The 20,615-nt window shown below is 34.7% G+C and overlaps 1 protein-coding gene and 2 long non-coding RNA genes across 3 annotated transcripts in view; 2 read left to right on the forward strand and 1 right to left on the reverse strand.

Annotated features, from left to right (window-relative positions):
* The window catches only part of LOC125678077 (fibrinogen C domain-containing protein 1-like), a 29,290-nt gene extending 14,541 nt beyond the window's left edge, over positions 1–14,749 (reverse strand). Inside the window, exons 1-2 of the mRNA XM_056154039.1 lie at positions 14,645–14,749; positions 810–955 (exon numbers count right to left, since the gene is read on the reverse strand). Coding sequence (XP_056010014.1) covers positions 810–955; positions 14,645–14,720 — 222 coding nt within the window. The 5' untranslated portion in view covers positions 14,721–14,749. The remainder of the gene's footprint in view (positions 1–809; positions 956–14,644) is intronic.
* Positions 10,722–13,246, forward strand: LOC130051680 (uncharacterized). The gene is made up of 2 exons (XR_008799954.1): positions 10,722–11,057; positions 12,979–13,246. It is a non-coding gene; the product is annotated as an uncharacterized LOC130051680 (long non-coding RNA).
* A 334-nt stretch (positions 14,750–15,083) lies between the features above and the next one.
* LOC125653909 (uncharacterized) lies at positions 15,084–18,199 on the forward strand. Its single transcript, XR_008799955.1, has 2 exons — positions 15,084–16,680; positions 17,192–18,199. It is a non-coding gene; the product is annotated as an uncharacterized LOC125653909 (long non-coding RNA).
* Positions 18,200–20,615: the final 2,416 nt, after the last annotated feature.

Consider the following 20,615-nt stretch of genomic DNA (forward strand, 5'->3'; position numbering starts at 1 on the left):
AGAGTATTAGCTTGGTCTACAGCTGACGTAGTATAATTATCAATAATCTGCGTCTGTTGTTAAATCTAATTGTTTGATTTCCCCCAAGCTGTTATAAATGTACTTCAAACGTTATAAGGTACTCATCATCAGAGTTCTTTACACTTTGAAATCGCCGGGTAAAAAGAATCAGTAAAGCAAAGCCGTTATAAAATTTCTAAAATGGGAATTTTATTATTTTTGAACGGGAATTAGTTGAGAAACGCATTAAAAGATAATTACATGTATCAGAATATTCATGCTTCACCTTTACACTTATGTATACTATATCGATAAAAAAAACCACACACACACTCACACTCCCCCCCCCCAAAACCCCCAAATTTTCTCAGTATTGGAGACATTTAATGAATTACCTGAAGATCAGTAAACATATTTTTTTTTGCCAATTGATTTATGAAAAATATAACTTTTTCTGAAATGCAATAATTAAATCTGTGTATAATTCTATTAGAATTTACCATTCGTGTTAAAGTATGAAATAGATAGATGTATCTTTATAAGGTTAAAAGTGTTAATTTTTGTACAATTACACACACATACACAAAATGAAAATGAAATGTGATGATATATGTATATATAATATTGGGGCGATTTGTCTCATGAGACTTGTCTTGAGAGAGAGCGAGTTGTCTTAAGAGGGGGGGGGGGGGGGGAGTTGTCTTTGGGGCGAGTTGTCTTTGGGGCGAGTTGTCCAGCATTCTTCCACACCCATATATATACAGGATTCAAAATAAGAAGAAAATTTAAGAAAGAAACATTAAAACAACCGTCCAGCCGCCCCCAGCTGTCTTCATATCACAGTACACGCTGAATCCTCCAGTGCCTCTCGGGTAGATAGTGTATACACCATTGTCTCTTGTTCCTGACCATAAAATATCTTGGCAGTCCTGGGGCAAGAGTGCTGATAGAAATGCTGAAATATAACCCAAAACATGAGATGTACCAGAGTTCAGAATTTCTTGGCCAATACAAATATGTATTTTTAGCTGATGACAAAATTCCACAAACGTTCTATGGATTCAAGTCCTTTGATTTTTCCCACCAGTGACTATGGGAAATAATACTGCAGTGCACAACCCAAAAGGACATTTATGACCGATTTAAGGTTTGTATTTAGCTTTGTAAAAGGATTAAAGGTTATGTCAGTAAATAATTACAGCTATATTTCATTTGAATTCTTTATTGATGATAATCATCACATCTATCTCAATATGCATTGTATATATGTGCCATCCCATGTCTTTATCTGCATGCTTTTAAGAATCATTACGTTTCCGACGTTCCGGTTGGTATAATGTTTTTCATAGCTCAGTGTGTGTATCAGGACAACTCGCCCCCAAGACAACTCGCCCCTTCATCGGGACAACTCGCCCCTAAGACAACTCACCCTCAAGACAACTCGCCCCCTCTCTTGAGATATTTCGCTTCTTCATATCATACATGTTTACAATTATTATTTTTGGTCTAAATCCAAGAGGTGTTTTAGCAAAAATTAATGAATTTCTTATAGATAATATATACATCACAGACAATAAGACATGTTCACATAAACACCGAACTTCATGTCTTTTTATGCAAGACGAAAGATTTTAGTGAAAATCCAGTGTTTGGGTTCAGTAAATTCATCATCACTTTTATGTACATGTAAAATATATAATTTCAGCGGAAACAAGTTAGCGTTTGGTATAGGGAGAGTATTAGCTTTCGTGTGTGTATCAGGACAACTCGCCCCCAAGACAACTCGCCCCTTCATCGGGACAACTCGCCCCTAAGACAACTCACCCTCAAGACAACTCGCCCCCTCTCTTGAGATATTTCGCTTCTTCATATCATACATATCATACATGTTTACAATTATTATTTTTGGTCTAAATCCAAGAGGTGTTTTAGCAAAAATTAATGAATTTCTTATAGATAGTATATACATCACAGACAATAAGACATGTTCACATAAACACCGAACTTCGTGTCTTTTTATGCAAGACGAAAGATTTTAGTGAAAATCCAGTGTTTGGGTTCAGTAAATTCATCATCACTTTTATGTACATGTAAAATATATAATTTCAGCGGAAACAAGTTAGCGTTTGGTATAGGGAGAGTATTAGCTTGGTCTACAGCTGACGTAGTATAATTATCAATAATCTGCGTCTGTTGTTAAATCTAATTGTCTGATTTCCCCCAAGCTGTTATAAATTTACTTCAAACGTTATGATGTACTCATCATCAGAGTTCTTTGCACTTTGAAATAGCCGCGTAAAAAGAATCACCCCGCGTAAAAAGAATCAGTAAAGCAAAGCCGTTATAAAATTTCTAAAATGGGAATTTTATTATTTTTGAACGGGAATTAGTTGAAAAACGCATTAAAAGATAATTACATGTATCAGAATATTCATGCTTCACCTTTACACTTATGTATACTATATCGATAAAAAAAAAAAAAAAACAACAACACTCACCCCCCCACCCAAAAATTTTCTCAGTATTGGAGACATTTAATCAATTAGCTGAAGATCAGCAAATATAATTTTCCTTGCCAATTGATTTATGAAAAATATAACTTTTTTTGAAATGCAATAATCAAATCTATGTATAGTTCAATTAGAATTTACCATTCGTGTTAAAGTATGAAATAAAAAGACGTATAGGGTTAAAAGTGTAAATAACACACACACACACAAATAAAAATAAAATGTGATAATATATTTATATATAATATTGGGGGCGAGTTGTCTCAAGAGAAGGGGGCGACTTGTCCCGAGAGAGGGCGAGTTGTCCTTAGAGGGGGCGAGTTGTCTTGAGGGCGAGTTGTCTTGGGGGCGAGTTGTCCAGCATTCTGTTTTACTGCTTAAAATTCTTTCTGTTAACTGCCAAGGATTACGTTGTATTACAAAGAGCAAAACCGTTTTTAATTATATAAGAACTTTAAATTTTCATATATATTGTTTATAAGATCAAATTTCTCTGAAGATGAAGTAAGGAAGTTGTGGGACGAGTCTTCTGTTGCTGCTTGATGCATGCTTATAATATAAAACTCCTCGCAAGCGCGGGAAATCATAAATACTATTGCATAGTAGAAAGGACTTTTTAATGCATGTTCACATTGTTGCGTACATGAATTGAATGAACAATACCTTTGATTCAAATGAATTTAAGAACAATGTTTGAATAATTGCATGCGTTAGTTTTGTTATATTTATTGATATCATATACAATAAATAAAACTTGATTATTAGGAAGTCAATTAAATTCGAACTCCAAATTAAATGCTCCTTATATAACATTAATGATCTCTCTCTGTCTTGAAAATCAGATAATGATTTTACGAATGCAATCGTAATTCTTCATGCCGAATAGTTGACCAAAGACAAAATAAACAGTCCTTTATAATTTCAAAATTTGAAACTCAGTATCGCGTATATATTTGCAATGGTAGTTTTTGTCCAGTGCGACAATTTAAAAGGAAAGGCAATCCTAACCTTATTGTTGCTTACTGATATCGTAATTGACAGTCTTTAACAACAAGAATCCTTGCTTAACAATTAAATCAATATTAATCTATCATGTATTTTAAATTACCCGCCGCTAAGTAAGCGGCCATTGATGTTTAATTTATGACGTCACACCGTCTGTTCCGGTTTATTTCATCAGTAGCACTGTAAACATGACAAGTTAAGAACTGGTAAGTTTGGAGCCGTATAGATTTGAGTCCGTTATTTCGCAAGAAGAAATTGAGAAAAGAAGACGTTCAGTCGAGTCGCAGATCAGGCAGACAGTAAACGTTTCTTCATACAAATGTCTCATACCTCAACTTGTCATTACGCAAGTGATGGATCCACAGTTTATGTAGTTTTTTTCTTTTCAAATGACTTGGTTCGGTTAGAAATTAAAAAAACACCACCTTTTTCACATCTCCCCTTCGTATTAGTGTAATCAACTAACTGCTTGCCAGGAAGGCATCAACCTATTTATTCGTAAGATCTACCACATGTACATTTTTGATGATCCTAGAATCTCAGCAAAAACGGAACAGACGATGTGACGTCAGAATGATTGAATTTTATGGCCCTGACTACAAAAGAGTTACATATCATGACAGCCTCTAAAAATCGCGGGAATTTCAATTTTTAACGTTTTCAAATTAGAACTGAAGCCTATCTAGGCCGTATATCAACAGAATTGTATGACAATTCTTTATCATATGATTAATCCTTGCAATGTGAAGATAAAGAACTGATCAATCTCATTTGAAACATGTTAGACAGCATTTGACCCAATGATAGGTTGTATTGACGAACTAGATCGTTTTATCGACCATAGAATTTGCGAAATGCTGACTTCAATCGAGACTCTTGAAACCCTTGTACCATCAACTTTTTTGTCAGTAGCTTACCCAAATTCATATAGTAAAATTCACATATAGTGTAATGTATAATTATTTTTAAGCAGAAAGTTCATTTAATTCAATGAGACCCAGAGTCAGTCAGTGTGACTGTCCTTTAGCTTAAATAAAAAAAAAATTATGAAAAGCACTTAATGCCTTAACATTTCTTAGGGCATCATCCAAAAGGTCGTAATCATGAGGTAATGGTTCGGTTCTCGTTCCCAGCTCCGCATCTGGCGTCAAACCTATGATATGTAGTGACTGTTCCTTTGCCAAGTGCCCGGCACTAGTGTCGTTTAAAGTCCTTTACCGGTATTTGTTGACGACTCATTCGAGTGAAAAAATCTCGCAAGGGACGACTGATCAAAAGGTATCTAATATGTGTGACCTTGACTAACTTTCAAGGTCTAATAATTCATTAGATAGATTGTTCATAGAAACTTCGTCTTGATACAAAAATGTCTATGCCCAAATGCCCTAATACCAATTCAACGTTTGTATATATTTAAAATCTTTTTGTAAAGCTAATATGATGAATTGTTGACTTTTTTATCATCACAGTTTTTATGGTAAAACTAAACCCGACAATGTATGAAGTACTATTTATCAGTGACGTAACACCCCCCAATGTGACGTAGGTCATGACGTGTAACAACTTTTTCAAAGCTTGTAAAGTCTCAGGCTGTCAAGACCTGTTTCATTCTTAGTCCAAGAGTAGACACCATCGTATCAGTGTAAGATCAACCTTGCGCACAGTTTTAACTTTGATTATATTTCACAATGTATGCCCAGACGGACGAAAGAAAGGCATTTTTCGAAAAAGTACACGAAGAAGCACGGAATGCAGGAAAAAAGGGATGGGGAGCACTAAGTTTTCTTGTTAGACTCAAAGGGCAAATTTTTAAGAAATATCCTCTTCCAACAAGCATACCTAATATCCCAACTTCGAATATTCGTAAAGATGCTGTTTCCTCAGAGCTTTATCCAAATGATGCTCCTTCTGAGCTTATCCCGATTCAGATATATAGTGATGGGAATTGCTTATTCAGAACTTTCTCTTTTTTGTGTTTGGACATGAGGACAATTTTAAGGAAATGAGGGTACGAATTGTGTTTGAACTTCTTTCAAACCTGAAACGCTACACGAATGAAAACACTTTTGTGACCATGTCCACAAACAAAAGTTCACTTCAATATGTCTTTGAAAGTTCCCTGTCAGAAGAGTGTTTAATTACTGGTGATTTGTTTGCTTCGTTACAAAAGTTAACAATAAAAACAACCCAGAACGGTTATTATTCAAGCCTTTTACATATGTTCGTAGTTTCTAACGTTTTGCAGAAACCAATCATGTCGATTTCCCCGAGGTGCAAAACCTTGGTGTAAACAGACAAGATCATAATCAGCTTATTGTTCCTCTTGACCGTGCTGATGCTAAAGAATATCAGGATGCTATCCACATCATGTGGACTCAAACTATTGCTACAAAAATAGATGGTTGGACACCTAATCAATTTGTTGCCTGTATTCACAAGCATGAGGAACCTCTTTCAAAGCGTTCGAGGTTATCCTTGGAGGATTCTGAACCTCATCGCTCATTTGAACCAAAACAATCACAAGACAGTCCTTCCCCACTCTTGGAGTCTAACACAAACGAGGAGTCTATTGAAACAGGTAAATTGGGGAAAACTGCAAACAAAGAAACAGACAAACATGTTAAGGTTGCTTTCTTTATTGATTCTTCTTCTTCTTCAGAAAATGATATCTCAGAAATACCAGTTCAAAAGGCCCAGGTTGTACATGAAAAATGGCATACACCAGAGATCGGTAGTACCCCAAATCAGCCACATAATGTTTTCTTTCCAGCAAAAAAGTTTGGTAAAAAGATGAGATCTTTCAATGCCTCCTGGTTTGATCGGTGGTCTTGGTTACATTATGTAGAAATCAAAGATGTTGTATTCTGTTTTCCTTGCATAAAATCATTTCAGAAGAAGACTCTCAGTTGTCACAAGAAAAAGCTTTCATATCAAGTGGTTTCAAAAACTGGAAAAAAGCAACCACAAAATTCGCCGCACACGAGAAAAGGGATTGCCACAAAGAGGCAATGGAAAGGGGGTTTACGATAAAGGAGGAGGTTAAAGATGTTGGAAAATGTCTTTCAAAGACGCACGAAGTCGAGAAGAAGTCTAACAGAGAGAATTTGCTTAAAATCACAAACATTTTGAAGTTGCTCGACAAGGAATTGCTCTTTGGGGTGACAAAGACGAGAAAAACTCGAACTTTAATCAATTTCTCATGCTAGAGGCTAAACGCGATCCCCAGCTTCAGGAATGGCTACAACGCAAGACAAATAAGTATGTTGCTCCAGATATACAAAATGAAATTTTGCAGGTGATGGGGCTGCAGGTTTTGCGACAAATTGTTGCTTTCATCAAATCGTCTGAATTCTTTTCAATAATGGCAGACGAAACACGAGATATTTCCAACAAAGAGCATCTTGTTTTATGCATTCGATGGGTTGATCGAAATTTTACCGCTCATGAAGATTTATTAGAGATGTACTGTCTTTCTGACATTGGGGCTAATTCAATAACCCTAGCAATTCCCTTTTGAGGTTCGATCTGCCTATCAACAAAGAACGAGGCCAGTGTTATGACATGGCTGCTTCTATGGCTGGTTCAAAGGTGTTGCAACACAAATTCATGCACTTGAACCCAGAGCCCTTTACATACACTGTTATGATCATGCTCTTAACCTAGCTTGCAGTGATTCTATGAAGGGATGTAAGTTGCTTAGTGACATCCTGGACATTGCAAAGGATATAACAAAGTTGATTAAAGAATCTCCAAGAAGGGAGATGATTTTTAATACATTAAAAAATGCCCAAAATCTAGAGAAAACGTCAGCGGGAATAAGGGTTTTGTGTCCCACAAGATGGACAATAAAAACCGACACATTTTTGAGCATTTTGTCAAACTATGAAATTCTAAGAAATGTTTGGGATGAAAGCCTCCAATACGTGTGTGAGGTAGAAATGAGAAACAGAACTAGGGGAGTGGCTGCTTATATGTGTAGGTTTGATTTCTTCTTTGGGTGTTTACTGAGTGAAAAACTTTTACGTTATAGTGATAATTTGGCAAGGGCTATGCAGGCTCCAAATCTCTCGGCGAGTGATGGTCAAAAAATGGCATCAACGACAATGAGTGTTTTGCAAAGTCTCCGAGATGAGACAATCTTCACTCAGTTGTTGAAAAAGCAAAACAGATGAACATCGATGATCCTGTTCTTCTTAGAAAACGCAAAATTTCTCGTAAACTTGATGATGAAACAGCAACACATACTTTTTCATCGTGTGCAGATATGTATAGGAAAGATTTCTACGAGGCATTAGATCTGCTTTTAGCTGGCATAAAATCTAGATTTGACCAACCAAGTTACAAAGCTTATGTTAATCTTGAAAACCACGTAATTAAGGTCAAACGTTTGAAGAAGAATTCAATTTTGTCATGACCCTATATGATATAGATTTGAAGCCAAAGGATTTTCACTGCCAGCTTACATGTATAATGTTAAAGACTGTTTTGCCAAAAGACTTTACGCCAGATATACCAAGTGTGGTTGAATTTTTCAGACATTCAAATGAAAAAAGTCTGAGCCGAGATCCTCAAAATTCTCAAACTAATTTTGGTACTTCCTGCAACTAACGCTACAAGTGAGCGCTCATTCAGCGCCTTGAAAAGATTGAAAACATCACTGAGATTAACAATGAGCCAAATACGAACAAACAATTTGCTTTTATTGCATGTTCATAAAAATGAAACTGATAAACTGAATCCAGAAAAAGTAGTTGAGGAGTTCTTAAGTGAAAGTGAACACAGACTGGCGATTTTTGGAAAGTTTACCGATCGAGTACTAAATACCTTATGACTCAAAAATGATTGATAACAAAATGATAAAGATATAAACAAAAACAAAAAAGATTTAAAAAATCCTTAACACCACCCCCTCAAAAAAACAAAACAAAAAAACCCTTAAAATTAAAGTTGAGGGGTTTTCTGGGAAACTAATTAGATTCTATGTACATAATTAGATTTACGTACATGACGTACACCTCAGTGCTTGCACATATTTATGCAGTTATCGTTTTACTAATGGTTTTATCGATATCCCTTTTTTGTCGTAAATTACTTTGGTGTGTGCCCCCCCCCCCCCCCCCCCCCCCCCCCAAGTGAAATTGCTTCCTACGGGCCTGATATTTACTAATTAAGTAGGATTATATCATAGCTTACGGACAGATATGAAACAATATTAAAGGTGCAAGTAGTAATTCTGGGGCTAGCGTTTCGGAGTTTATTGACAAAATTTGTTATTTCATAAGTATAGATGTTTAAGAGCAACATCATCCTGATTAATGGATTGTTAATGAGGATGTTAACTTTTCAGCTTTGAACATTTTTGTGATATTTATACTAAGATATTTTTTTCGAATGTAGCAACATTATTCATACAGTAAGAGCGTGGAAAAATTACTGTCCCTGAAATAAAAACATCAAATAGCTTTCAAATCCATTAATGAAGTCAAATATTCCCAAAAGTTCGATATGTTACAAATCAGACATTTCCTATGAGATTCTTAATCAAAATAATTCAGTTTCACCTGGCAAAACAAAATGGAGTGAGCTTTTGGATGTAAGCAATAAGGGATGGAAAATGATCTACAAAACCGCTTCAAAGTGACCGAAGACTGCAAACTTAATTGTTTTCAGTAGAGAATTTTAAACAAAATTTCAGATACATTTACTTAAGGAAGTTAGCTCCTGAGCTTTTGAGTACAGCTGCACAGGATGCTACAACTAAATATTTACTGGTTCAATACTGAAAATTGACATTACTCCAAATGTCAGGTGCGAACCTCTTTAAGATAAAATTAATGGCTAAAAATATTGCAACCTTTTGTCACTATGAAGAGGTTATAACATATTTATTGGGAATGTGAATGCTAAAAATTATTTTTAGTAGAATTCGAACAACGTTTGGAAGATGAGACTGAAAGACATATAGCAATTACAAAGAATTTTATTTTACCTTGTATTGAAAATAAGTGATGTACTATTAATTTATTGCTTATTATGCTTATACTGCAAGATGCACCGTAAATCTCCCAGCGGTAATACCACAAATAAAATCTTTTACGAAACACAGAAATATGTTTAGCGTAAAAATGGGGAAAAGAAAGTTTGATACCGAATGAAACTTTTTTAACTTACAAGTATGCCAACATTTGCCCCTTCTCTCCCCATTTTTCTCTCTTTCTCTCTATACATAATGAAACTTATTTATAATTTGATTGTGTTCTTGTGCTTTAAGAGGCTGTCTACGATAGAACCATGCAAAACCAAAAAATTATTATGGAAGGTGTTGTCAAATTTTCAGACCTTTTTATGATATTTCAAAAGTATTTTACTAGTTATATCATATTTTGTGGCAAAATCGATGAGTACCTCCCGAACTAACACCTAATGGGCCGTTCTATTTTTAACACAATATACACATCAATTTCATGCAAAAATGGTGTATTTTCAGCTAGTCATTAAAATATCAAAAGCAGAATAATCACATATAATTTCAGTTCCGCATAGTCTATTCGAACGGTATCTTTGAATTGGTGAACACAACTTTAAAATTCATTCTCCAGATTTAAGTCGTATAGTGTTTGAACTAGTAAGTTTATGTAACTTTCAAATTAAATGCTATTTTTAGTGAGTCATAAAACCCCAAGAAACGCTTCGAATAAATAGTTTCCTGGTTTAAAACACAGATTTATGCAGAAATTATCACTACTAAACGGGAATTTGGTTGCAAATAAATAGAAAGTCATTTATTTGGGGTATAAAATTCGGAAATTTTATAAAAAAAATTATCTCCCTTTGTGGAACTCTCATGGGAAGAAGGTAGGGAAGAATGATTCATAAGGCAGATGACAACAACATGGAATGGGTGGAAAGTGATGGGAAATAAATTTATAGCCTTGGTGAAAATTACAAGGAAAGAGGGAGTCTATTTACATCAGGGTTGCAAGAAGTATACTTCAGCACACCTGAGATTTTTAAATGTCCATCAGAAATTGTGTGAATTCAAGAATCATTGTTCACTGCACTGCACAGCTGATGTGCATTAACTATGATCTAGACTTAACAGACATCATCATGCCTATGCCAATCATGGACATTGACTTTGAATAAAGAACAACATGTTGTCACCCATTACATGACAAATTTAACTCATATGTGAAGGGGGGGGGGGGGGGGGTGACTCCAAAGCCGATAGATCTGCCACATTGCTCAAGCTGCCATTGATTCTGGTAAGTTATTTTTTTTTTCATCTTCCTGCACTAACAGATATTGAATTATGCATAAATACTCATGGATTAATTTTTTTTAATTTTTACTTCTATTTGAAATTTTCAAGATATCAATTTCCTCAATGCACAATTTTCTAGATTAAAATACTGTTACAACATATTTAGGGAATATAATGAAATTTTAATATATGTGTTTTGTGTTTGCAGACAAGACAATAGATTGAGAAATACAAAAGTTGTGTCCAGATTAAGACAGATGTAAAGAAAGAGTTGAAAGGTATGATGCAAACAAATGTATGAATAAAATCCAATAGGAATTTAAGTGACACCTTCTAGGTTAACAACTAACATATATAAGTTGATAGAGTTATGGATGGAAACTGAATTAAGTCAAACAAATAAAGTACAAATTCAAGTCCAGGATTTTTCTGGAGAATGTAAGAGCAAATTATGTTGTAGTCTTTAGACATTTTTTTTTAACTTTTAAAGAAAATGATAATAGAAATGATTGAAGGGAGGAGGTGTGCATTGATATTAATGTAACTGTAGTTTCACTACTAGCTTGTTTTTGTTTTTTTGTTTTTTTTTAAACAGAAAATCTATTAAGCAGTGCATATTGGAATCAAGATAATTTTAAAAATCAATTTTGGAATAAAATCAAATGACATTAAATATTTATGTATGAGTCTGTGGAGATATTTGTGAGATCTGTGATTAATGAATTGAAAATCAGAAAGAAGTAAAATTTTATTAATGATTCTGTTATTTACATTGTATCATGTTTATTGCACACTTAAATTAAAATTAACTGTAAACACTTATTACAGGTCATCTAACATTAGACAGAAAGTGACTTAGAACTAAAGAGTGCTTATACATAAACAATAGTGCAAATTTCAGGTTGCTTGAATATAATAAGCGATCTCCCTCCTTATTTTTGAAAAAGTTGAATAGATTTAAAAACTTGGAAGGGCTTGAAAACAGTACTCTAGTTGAAATATCATTTCCTACTTTCATGCTCAAAAACATAATTTTGGCAATTGCACTGATTCCCTCCCCCCCTTTTTTTAATTTTTTTATTTGAAATAAATATGTAAGAATTGTCAAAACTAGGGTAATCCCTACCAATTTTGATAGGTATAGACATGTATATCAATAATATATAAATGGTACATGTACATGCAAAGAAGTAAAAGTAAAAGAAAAAGAAAATTGTGTTTCCATCTAAAATCTATCATTAAAAAAGTCAATTTAAAAAAATTAAATAAAATACCTAACTACCTACATGTACCTACCCTATTTTTCAAGGGAGTGTAACCAGAACCACACATTATTTTATCTGGCCTCAGCCTGTATGTGCATTTGTGCATTAACAGTTTTTATGACTTTTGGCAATGTGTCTGCAGCTATTGATTTGAAAATTTATACATATATTTATATCAATGGGTTACAGGTCAAGTTACTTTTTTTGATAAAGGTTTTGACCTTGTGACCTTAAATTTGGAATTTGACCCAAATTTTAAAACTGGGTGAATGATAGGCTGTCATATTTCATATTAACAATCCTTGTAACAAGACCTTTCTTTTCGTATCAAAATGTTTTACTTTGTTTATTGTTCTTTGTTGCCATTAGTGTTTCACATTTTGTGTTACTTTCAGTTTTTTGCTTCAGGCAAGCCATGTTTAAGCAACTTAACCCCTTGGTTAGACAACTCACCCCTTGTGTAGACAACTTGACCCATGAAATATTGTTTTTATGTGAACACTAGAAAAAGAAACACCATCTATAAATCAATTAATTATCAAGTTTTTAATTTTATTAGATCACAAAGAGTATATCAGTGCATACTGATTTGAGATAGAAAATTCTCACAATGAAATGAAAATCTTTATCTCGATCTCTTAAATTCAAATTTAATGATTAAAAGAGGTGCATATGCATATTATTGTGCAATAAAAACAGTGAACAAATTGCAAGGAGGATTTTAATACCAAAGGATGAGCTGCTGAAATTGTAGTTTATGGTTAAACGTGGCCATAAAACTTCTAAATATTATAAAAACTTTTCTGGTTATTTAACGTTCAAAACATGTGTGATGCTAATATGTCTGGGTTTTCTATATGACCGGGGGTGGGGGGGGGGGACCTGACAAGAGGCAAACTTATGCAATAATAAGAATTGTTTTGTTATTTTGCAGATGTTTTCTGAAGTGAGACAGCCATACTCCTGCTTTCCAAGGAACCAAACAATTACTTTCCTTGTATTGACATGGTGAAAAATGGGGAGGGTCCAGAAAATGACGAAGACCTCCAGAATGTCATCAGTGATATTGTTGCAATTGAATGTAGCCAATTATTATCCAATATAAATTATCTATGACTGAACTCATAAGTGGTTAAGGAAAACTGTTTTAATTTTTATTCTTGCAAAAAAGAATTGCAATGATTAAATCTGTATGTTTATAATGAATGTGTATTTCATGAATTTTTGGCATTACCTGACTTACAGTGGAATATCACCCCCCCCCCCCCCCATTCTTTATGGCTTTACTTACAATAAAACTACATATGCAGAGTGAATTTAAAACATGAGAAATATATCATATGTTGTAATTGCCTGCTGAATTTGATAGACAGTAAAAACGCTTTGAATACACAATTCTTGTATATGACTACAATAAATGTACCATTTATTGGTGGAAGGTAATGGTGAAAGATTTTTTCAAAATAACCCCTCTCCCTCCAATATTGGGTCAAAGTACATGTACAACAAACAATAATTTTCACCCTTCATTAATGCTCATGCATAACATGTGCAATGATATTATTACGTTATCTGAAAATTTTAACTCTACACAATCGACATTATTACCCCACCCCCCTTTTTTTCTTGCGTAAACACCCCCCCCCCCCCCATATACCACTATATTTCATTTGCAACCAAATTCCCTTTAACATGTATTACAAATTGATAGGTTCTACACATGTATCAAATATGATGTCTATTGAAGTGTTTCTTGGGCAACTATACCCATTTCAGAACAAATAGGTGAAATTAGGTAAAATTTCAGCATTTCCCTCATTTTAAAACTTTGATATTTTATTGCACTGTGTATTAAATTTTGATTGTTTATGTGTTATTAATTCATATTTGTCTCTGCAATGTCATGAAATAGGTATCATTAAATTGCAAAACATGGGTTTTACATTAAACCAAAAAGAAGAGTACATTGTCTGATTTTCTAAAATAGATCTAAATATAGAAATGGGAAAAACCAAGTGTCTCTCGTTTCCATGGTTACCGATCAAGTGGAATGAAAATAATTATTTTTACGTTCAAGTTATGTTATCTAAAGCATATATACCAAGTTTCATGAAATTCCGACACATGTCCATCAATAGCCATTTGCATGGTTCTATCGTAGACAGCCTCTTAATATGTTTACAAAAACCAACAAAATTTTGCGAAACTAAACAAAATAATGATAATAAAACAATTATAGTAATACACACAATGCAGTTTATAGTGGTGGATCCAGAAAAGTTTTGAAAGTGTTGGGGATGCAACTAAAGTTTGTACCTTTTCCGTCCAAAATAAGGGCGGAGGCTAAAGACCCCTAAATGATAAGAATGACGACTATTGTTAAAAATATTCAATCATAAGGGTTATAACCAACATAACCCCCTTTAGATCCGCCACTGATTCATATCCTTAACATCATACGACGGGACACTAACTTATCTGATTCCTAACTAACTTAACAAAACTTCAATCATCATGAACTTTCTTTTAAGAAGATGATGATATGAAACTATTTCACGCCAAATTGAGGTTTATTTTCCTTAGTAATGATAGACACTTACGTTTTCTTCTGTAAACTTTAGCAGAATTTCCAAGCACAAAGAGAACAAACAGAAAACAAAAGCGTGTTTTCATCATCGTGGATGTTACACAAATGAAATTCGTGATACAAAAATGTTCGATTATATCAAATTTCATTTTAATGTGTTTCATTTGTAACCAAAGTTATCCTCTTCCTATGCAACACAATTCACACGCAAGATTTGTGGTGACATCACACAGTCTTAGTCATATATGCAGAGTTCTGACTTGATCTTCCTTAAGTCTTGTACAATGTTAAATTCAAGCTTATACTTGTAAAACTAGAATAGAAACAGTATAATAAGATTTCGGTTTTATCATCCGAATATATTGAATTAAAAATAACTATTCATAAAATCGATAAATTTTACAATAGTATAATTTATTGTTCTTTGAAATATTTGTACAGATATGATAAAGAACATGACCCACGAACCATGAAAAATGGCCTAGCCTGGGATATTGATAATTTCCGTATATAATAATCTTCTGGATATAGGCTTTCTAGAAATGTTTTTCTTTTTTTCATATATTCTATACTTTTTTGTTAATATGACGTTGAATATTGTGGTATTTAATGTTAAAAAATTAACATTTCGGGATACACGTCACAACAATAAACCTGCAATGACCATGTACAATGTACATGAACCTATAAATCTCTGAATATATCAAGTTATATGCACTCAAATAGCTAGAATGGCTAATTCAATGATCATAATAAGCATTTTTGACCAAATATGGGAAATAGAAATAAGAAATATTTTGGAAATGATGTTCAAAGCCGTGATTGTTCAACTTTACTTTTAAATTATTTTTACTTGAATTTTGAAATACTGAAATAAGAATAAATATAGTATGTAGTCTATTTACATGGTGAAAGAAGTGAATCATTGGAACAATTCTGTTTCATATCATATTCCATGGTTTTTGGATTTTGTTTTGTTTTTTTGGTTGTTTTTTGAGTTTTTTTTGTATTAAAACGACCGAGTATCGATATCAATGGTAACGAAATAAGTTGACACCGCGTCTCGTCAAAACATGTTCAATTCGAATTTACTCGGAATTACACGGTCAACGAGCATTTGCTGTGAAACCTGATTAAAGGAAAATTACTGTAGACACCTAATAGTAAGTATCAAATGATCTTTTTTGTTACATGTACATGTAGATTTCATAGCGTGAATAATAACAACACAACACCGATATAGGGGATCAGAGTCAGTATATTATTGACTCTGAAAATACGATTTGAGAAATGATACTGTATAAATTTTACTGTATTTATCTTGATCAATAATTGCATATTCCTATACGTATTAATAATGTAAAGATACTGAGGTCTTTTAACCAACAATTTTAAATGCTTGTGCCAGGGCCGTAAATTACATGGAGGCGGAGGAGGCAGCTGCCTCCTCCAACTTTTGAGCCAAAAAAAAAATTAAAATTTAAAGTTCATATAGAATTTATGTTGTTTCCAATAACTAAGAACATGATACCTCCCTTAAAAAGCATTCCAAATCTTTCTTTTAGAATGAGTTAGTCAAGTAACATCTTAGAAGGCCCTAGAATCAAGGATTTTGCACGAAACGTGTTCAGTGTGCACAAAATGTGCTCAACGTCTGGGGGCCTGGGGCCCCAGACCCCCGCCTAATTTCCTGCCTCCTCCAAATTGAAGGTTAATTTACGGCCCTGCAGTGTGCAATACATTATTGACTGACAGAACGTAATTCATGAGCTGTGATCTAAAAATCTTCCAGACATTAATATAGATTTGAATAGAATTACATCTAGATACATATTTGAAATGGAATATATCCTAAGGCACTGTAGTTTTAAATTGTTTGGATTATATTGCATTTACATGTAATTTATACATGCTTGTAAATGCCACAGAATGAGAAATAATCTAAATTGGCCTATTTTCATAATGTTCCCAAAATAGAAGTATCATGTAGATCTATACAGGAAATAACATTTACAAATCATGTTTGTTGTTTGTTATTTGCCAGTTAAGGTATTCAATGTATAATGACCATATTTCATATCTAATAAATGGATCGTGGAATATTTGTAATCATGGTATCATTGTGAAGGGTTCATCAAATAAAAATAACCCACGGTAGGAATTTTCTAAATTTTGTTTACTGCTTGATATATTTCACCTAGAATTTAACATTGAAGTATATGGGAAAAGCATCTTTTATTACAATATTTTAAAAACAAATTATATATTCATACTAATCTCTTGGTAGAAAGTTACATACACTTTCTTTTTATGAAAATATGAAATAAAATTAATCATTGACCACACACATTTTTAGAAAATTAGATTTTCCTTATTTTTACAAAGGGCAGACAACTCTTCCAAAAAGTCTTAAGTGCAAAAAGGTCAGCTTCTAATCATTTACCAGTCATGTGAATTTCATCTGCTTCACTTCCATCATTATTTAACAATAAAGTTTTATGTTGATCTAAATCCTTCAAAATTGTTCATTATCCTTTCATTATACATGGAATACCTTAAGTATCATAATGATAATACTAGTATTTCATGATAAGTAATTATTATGCTAAAATCAAATACCCTTTTTATTGTCAACAAATACATCACTGGTAGAAAGGTTATAAAGCTTTTATCTAGCACAAGTTTCCATATTCTACAGGTTTACATATGTCAGCAAGTCCTCAAAAGCAGCTTTAGGGGTTCCCAGGAGATTCTGATGCTCACTGTTAGACTCTCACTGTTGTCAAAATCCAACCTTATTTTCTCTTTTCTCAAAATTTCAGCTCTCAAAAACTTGTTTGATTAATTATGTCACTCCTGTTTTGTTGAACATGGTGTTGTCAGCAATAGGTTCAAGTTCTTCTATGTCTTGTTGTAGGTGATTTGTACAGAAGCGAATGATGGCCTCTTTTGAAATTAAGATTTCATGCCTTACTCCTACTGGGACTACAACTAACTTTGGACCTGGTCACTCGCAGATACAGCATGAAGTGTGCCCTCTTGATGTACATGGGGATGGGAGTGATACAGAAGGGGGACTAATTGGAAGAACTGCTACTGCTGGTGGTGGTGCTGGACTGTCTTGAATCTGTTGCCTAACCGACTTGATATTCTTCTGTTTAATATGGGAGCAACACACACACTCTGGCATATATTGCACAGAAAATCATGATCAGATGGTGCCCTCCCTATCAGAGTGGTGATCACTGTCCTATATTTCTTTGAAATCCTGGATCTGTGTTTTGGTTTTACTCTCCATGGACAGTTGAAACAGAGAAAGAATTAGGGACCACTCCTTGGCATATCTGAAATATTTATGTCATATACATGTAATTAAAATATACAATTTGGGTTGGATGAAAATCTTATCTTCATGTTAAAACCCATTAGCCTAGGTTATTTTTCCTAAAATCTAATTATAAATCAATTAACTTGTTAATTAATGCTTGGTGAATCAATTAATAAATTGTATTCAAAAACTTGAAATTATTTTTTTTCCACTAATAAACTGAAAATGTGTATCTTCAAATGTTTTGTTGATTAATGTCAGTGTGAAATATAGAGGGGGTATGGGGTTTACAACAATGTATATTACATGGTTAATTTATTTCTATTATGTAGTCCATGTAAATTTCTGTGGAAACGAGGAAGTTATTTATATTCGGTCTTTCCTATCCCGGGGTAGGAAAGACCGAATATAAATAACCCCCTCGTTTCCACGGAAATTAAGTCCATGAGAGCCTGAAATCTCCCAACCTGGGTCTGTTTAATGGACCCTTCCAAAGTCCTTTTTTAAGGAAAAAGTAAACCATTTTCCTAATCCAAAAAGAAAACTGGTGCAAAAACCATGCACATCTCCATACATGAAATAATAGAAATAATAGAAAAATTATCAGTAGTATTGTAATACATTTTCGGGGGGGGGGGGGTTTGCCGTTTCACCTTTATAGATTGGGTTTTTTTCCTAACATTTAAAACATATCTTTTCAATATCAATTTTGTCTATAGCACAAAATAAAAATTCTAAAATCAATGAAAGCGTTTGATTTTCGTGTGTATATATAAAACAAAACGAAAGAAGAAAAAAAATAGGATCCTCCACTAGTAAACTATGTTTTCCATTTAGAGTTATTGCCCTTCAATTGAAAAAAGTAAATATAATCAAGATTATTTGATGCATATCAAATAGTCCACAATTGATTGAGAGTGGGTAATACAGTTCGTACCGTTTACGAAATAAACCTGGTTCGAACTATCTCGCCGCATAGACAATTCCGCCTAACGGGGAACGAGTTAACTTTTCATTCTGCTCAAACCTTAGATTGAACACATTGTGAAAAATAATCATCATAAAGACAATCCATTGCCATCGAGTTAATTTATTCACATCGTACAATCGTATACGCAGCTAAACAATCCTTCACCAGTGCAGAGACAGGATGAAGCCAAACAGGGACAGATAGAAGGAATACTGATTGATTGATTCTTGGTTGTTGTTTTTTTTTCATGGTGAAAATAACGAACTGTGACCAAAATCTTAATTCCTATAAGCAATACAATAAAACGTCTCTTCCAAGAATGGAATCGTCACCACTGTCGACGATGGGTTGCCAAACTTAGGCCTGCGCTTAGCGGTTTTTTTTTCAGCCGCTTAGCGGGGAGCCTCGACCTCAGCGATTTTTATCGTGCCTGCTGTGATTCGGACCCTCGGTTTAATTTGGTGGCCTGTTACAACCAGCAATGGGTGCTGTGGACCTTTCAAACCCGGATCTCCTCGGGACTTAAGTCCGAGTCTAGGAGGGCATGCTAGCCAAGGCAGTGAAGCACGGCAACGTCATGATCATCCCCCCTATCGATACAAGAGGTACCCATTCAGCTGGTGATAGAGGTTTAAGCCAGGGCGAACGCTACTCTCCGTTCTCAAGGTCAACCTGAATAGAATCGTCACCACTGTCGGCGATGGGTTTCCAAGCTTTGGCCTGTGCTCGGCGCTTTCTGCTGCTTGGGGGGGGGGGGGGGGGGGTTATCGTGCCACCACCCACGCGTGCTGTGATTCGGACCCTCGGTTTAATTTAGTGGCTGCTTACAACAAGCAAGGGGTGCTACGGACCTTTCTAACCCGGATCTCCTGGGTAATGGAGCTCGAGACAAGGACGGCATGCCAGCCATGCAGTGAAGCACGGCAATGCTGGTCCTCCCCCTCCCCTGAAGCAGGAGGTACCTATTCAGTGGGTGATAGACGTCTAATCCCTGACGAAGGCTACTATCCCTTCTCAAGGTCAACATGGTGAGTCACTGCTTTTATTTGATATTCCTTTTAATATTCATTAGTTCAAATACTACTGGCAGTTCCGCCTTCGTAAAGCACTCGCACAACACAGCCCTTAGGGCGATACCAATACTCAGACTTAGTTTCTGTATACATCTTCCCGCAGCCACCATATGTAAATTCATACCCGGGTAATGTCCTACACCACATAATATACCTAGCGTCGCCGGTGCTTTATTAGTATGTATCCACACCCGTAGCCAGGGGGGTTCGTGGGGTTCGTACGAACCCCCCCCCCCCCCCTTGAAAACTACTAAGCACTATTAAAGTCGGCATTTTGTTTGAATTGTGACTATTAAAGTCGGGATTTTTTATGAAAATTCATAGTAAAATAGGCATGATTCCAAAATTCAAATTAAGTGCCAGGAAATTGCTAGATTGCAGGATTTTGCACCAAATACCCCAGACCCCCTGCCGTAGTGGCACCTCGCGGTTGCGAGTCTATGTAACCCCCCCCCCCCCCCTCCCCCTTGAAAAATCCTGCCTACGGGCCTGGTATCCCAATGGTAAATTTATGACAATTTTCATTGCGTCTATTTCACCAATTCCATTCATGATTCAAGGTACTAATTTAACGTAAGTTTCATGACCTTTCAATAGGCATGGCTAGCTGCAA

Source organism: Ostrea edulis, chromosome 2 (assembly GCF_947568905.1).
Source record: "Ostrea edulis chromosome 2, xbOstEdul1.1, whole genome shotgun sequence".
Taxonomy (NCBI): Eukaryota; Metazoa; Mollusca; class Bivalvia; order Ostreida; family Ostreidae; genus Ostrea; species Ostrea edulis.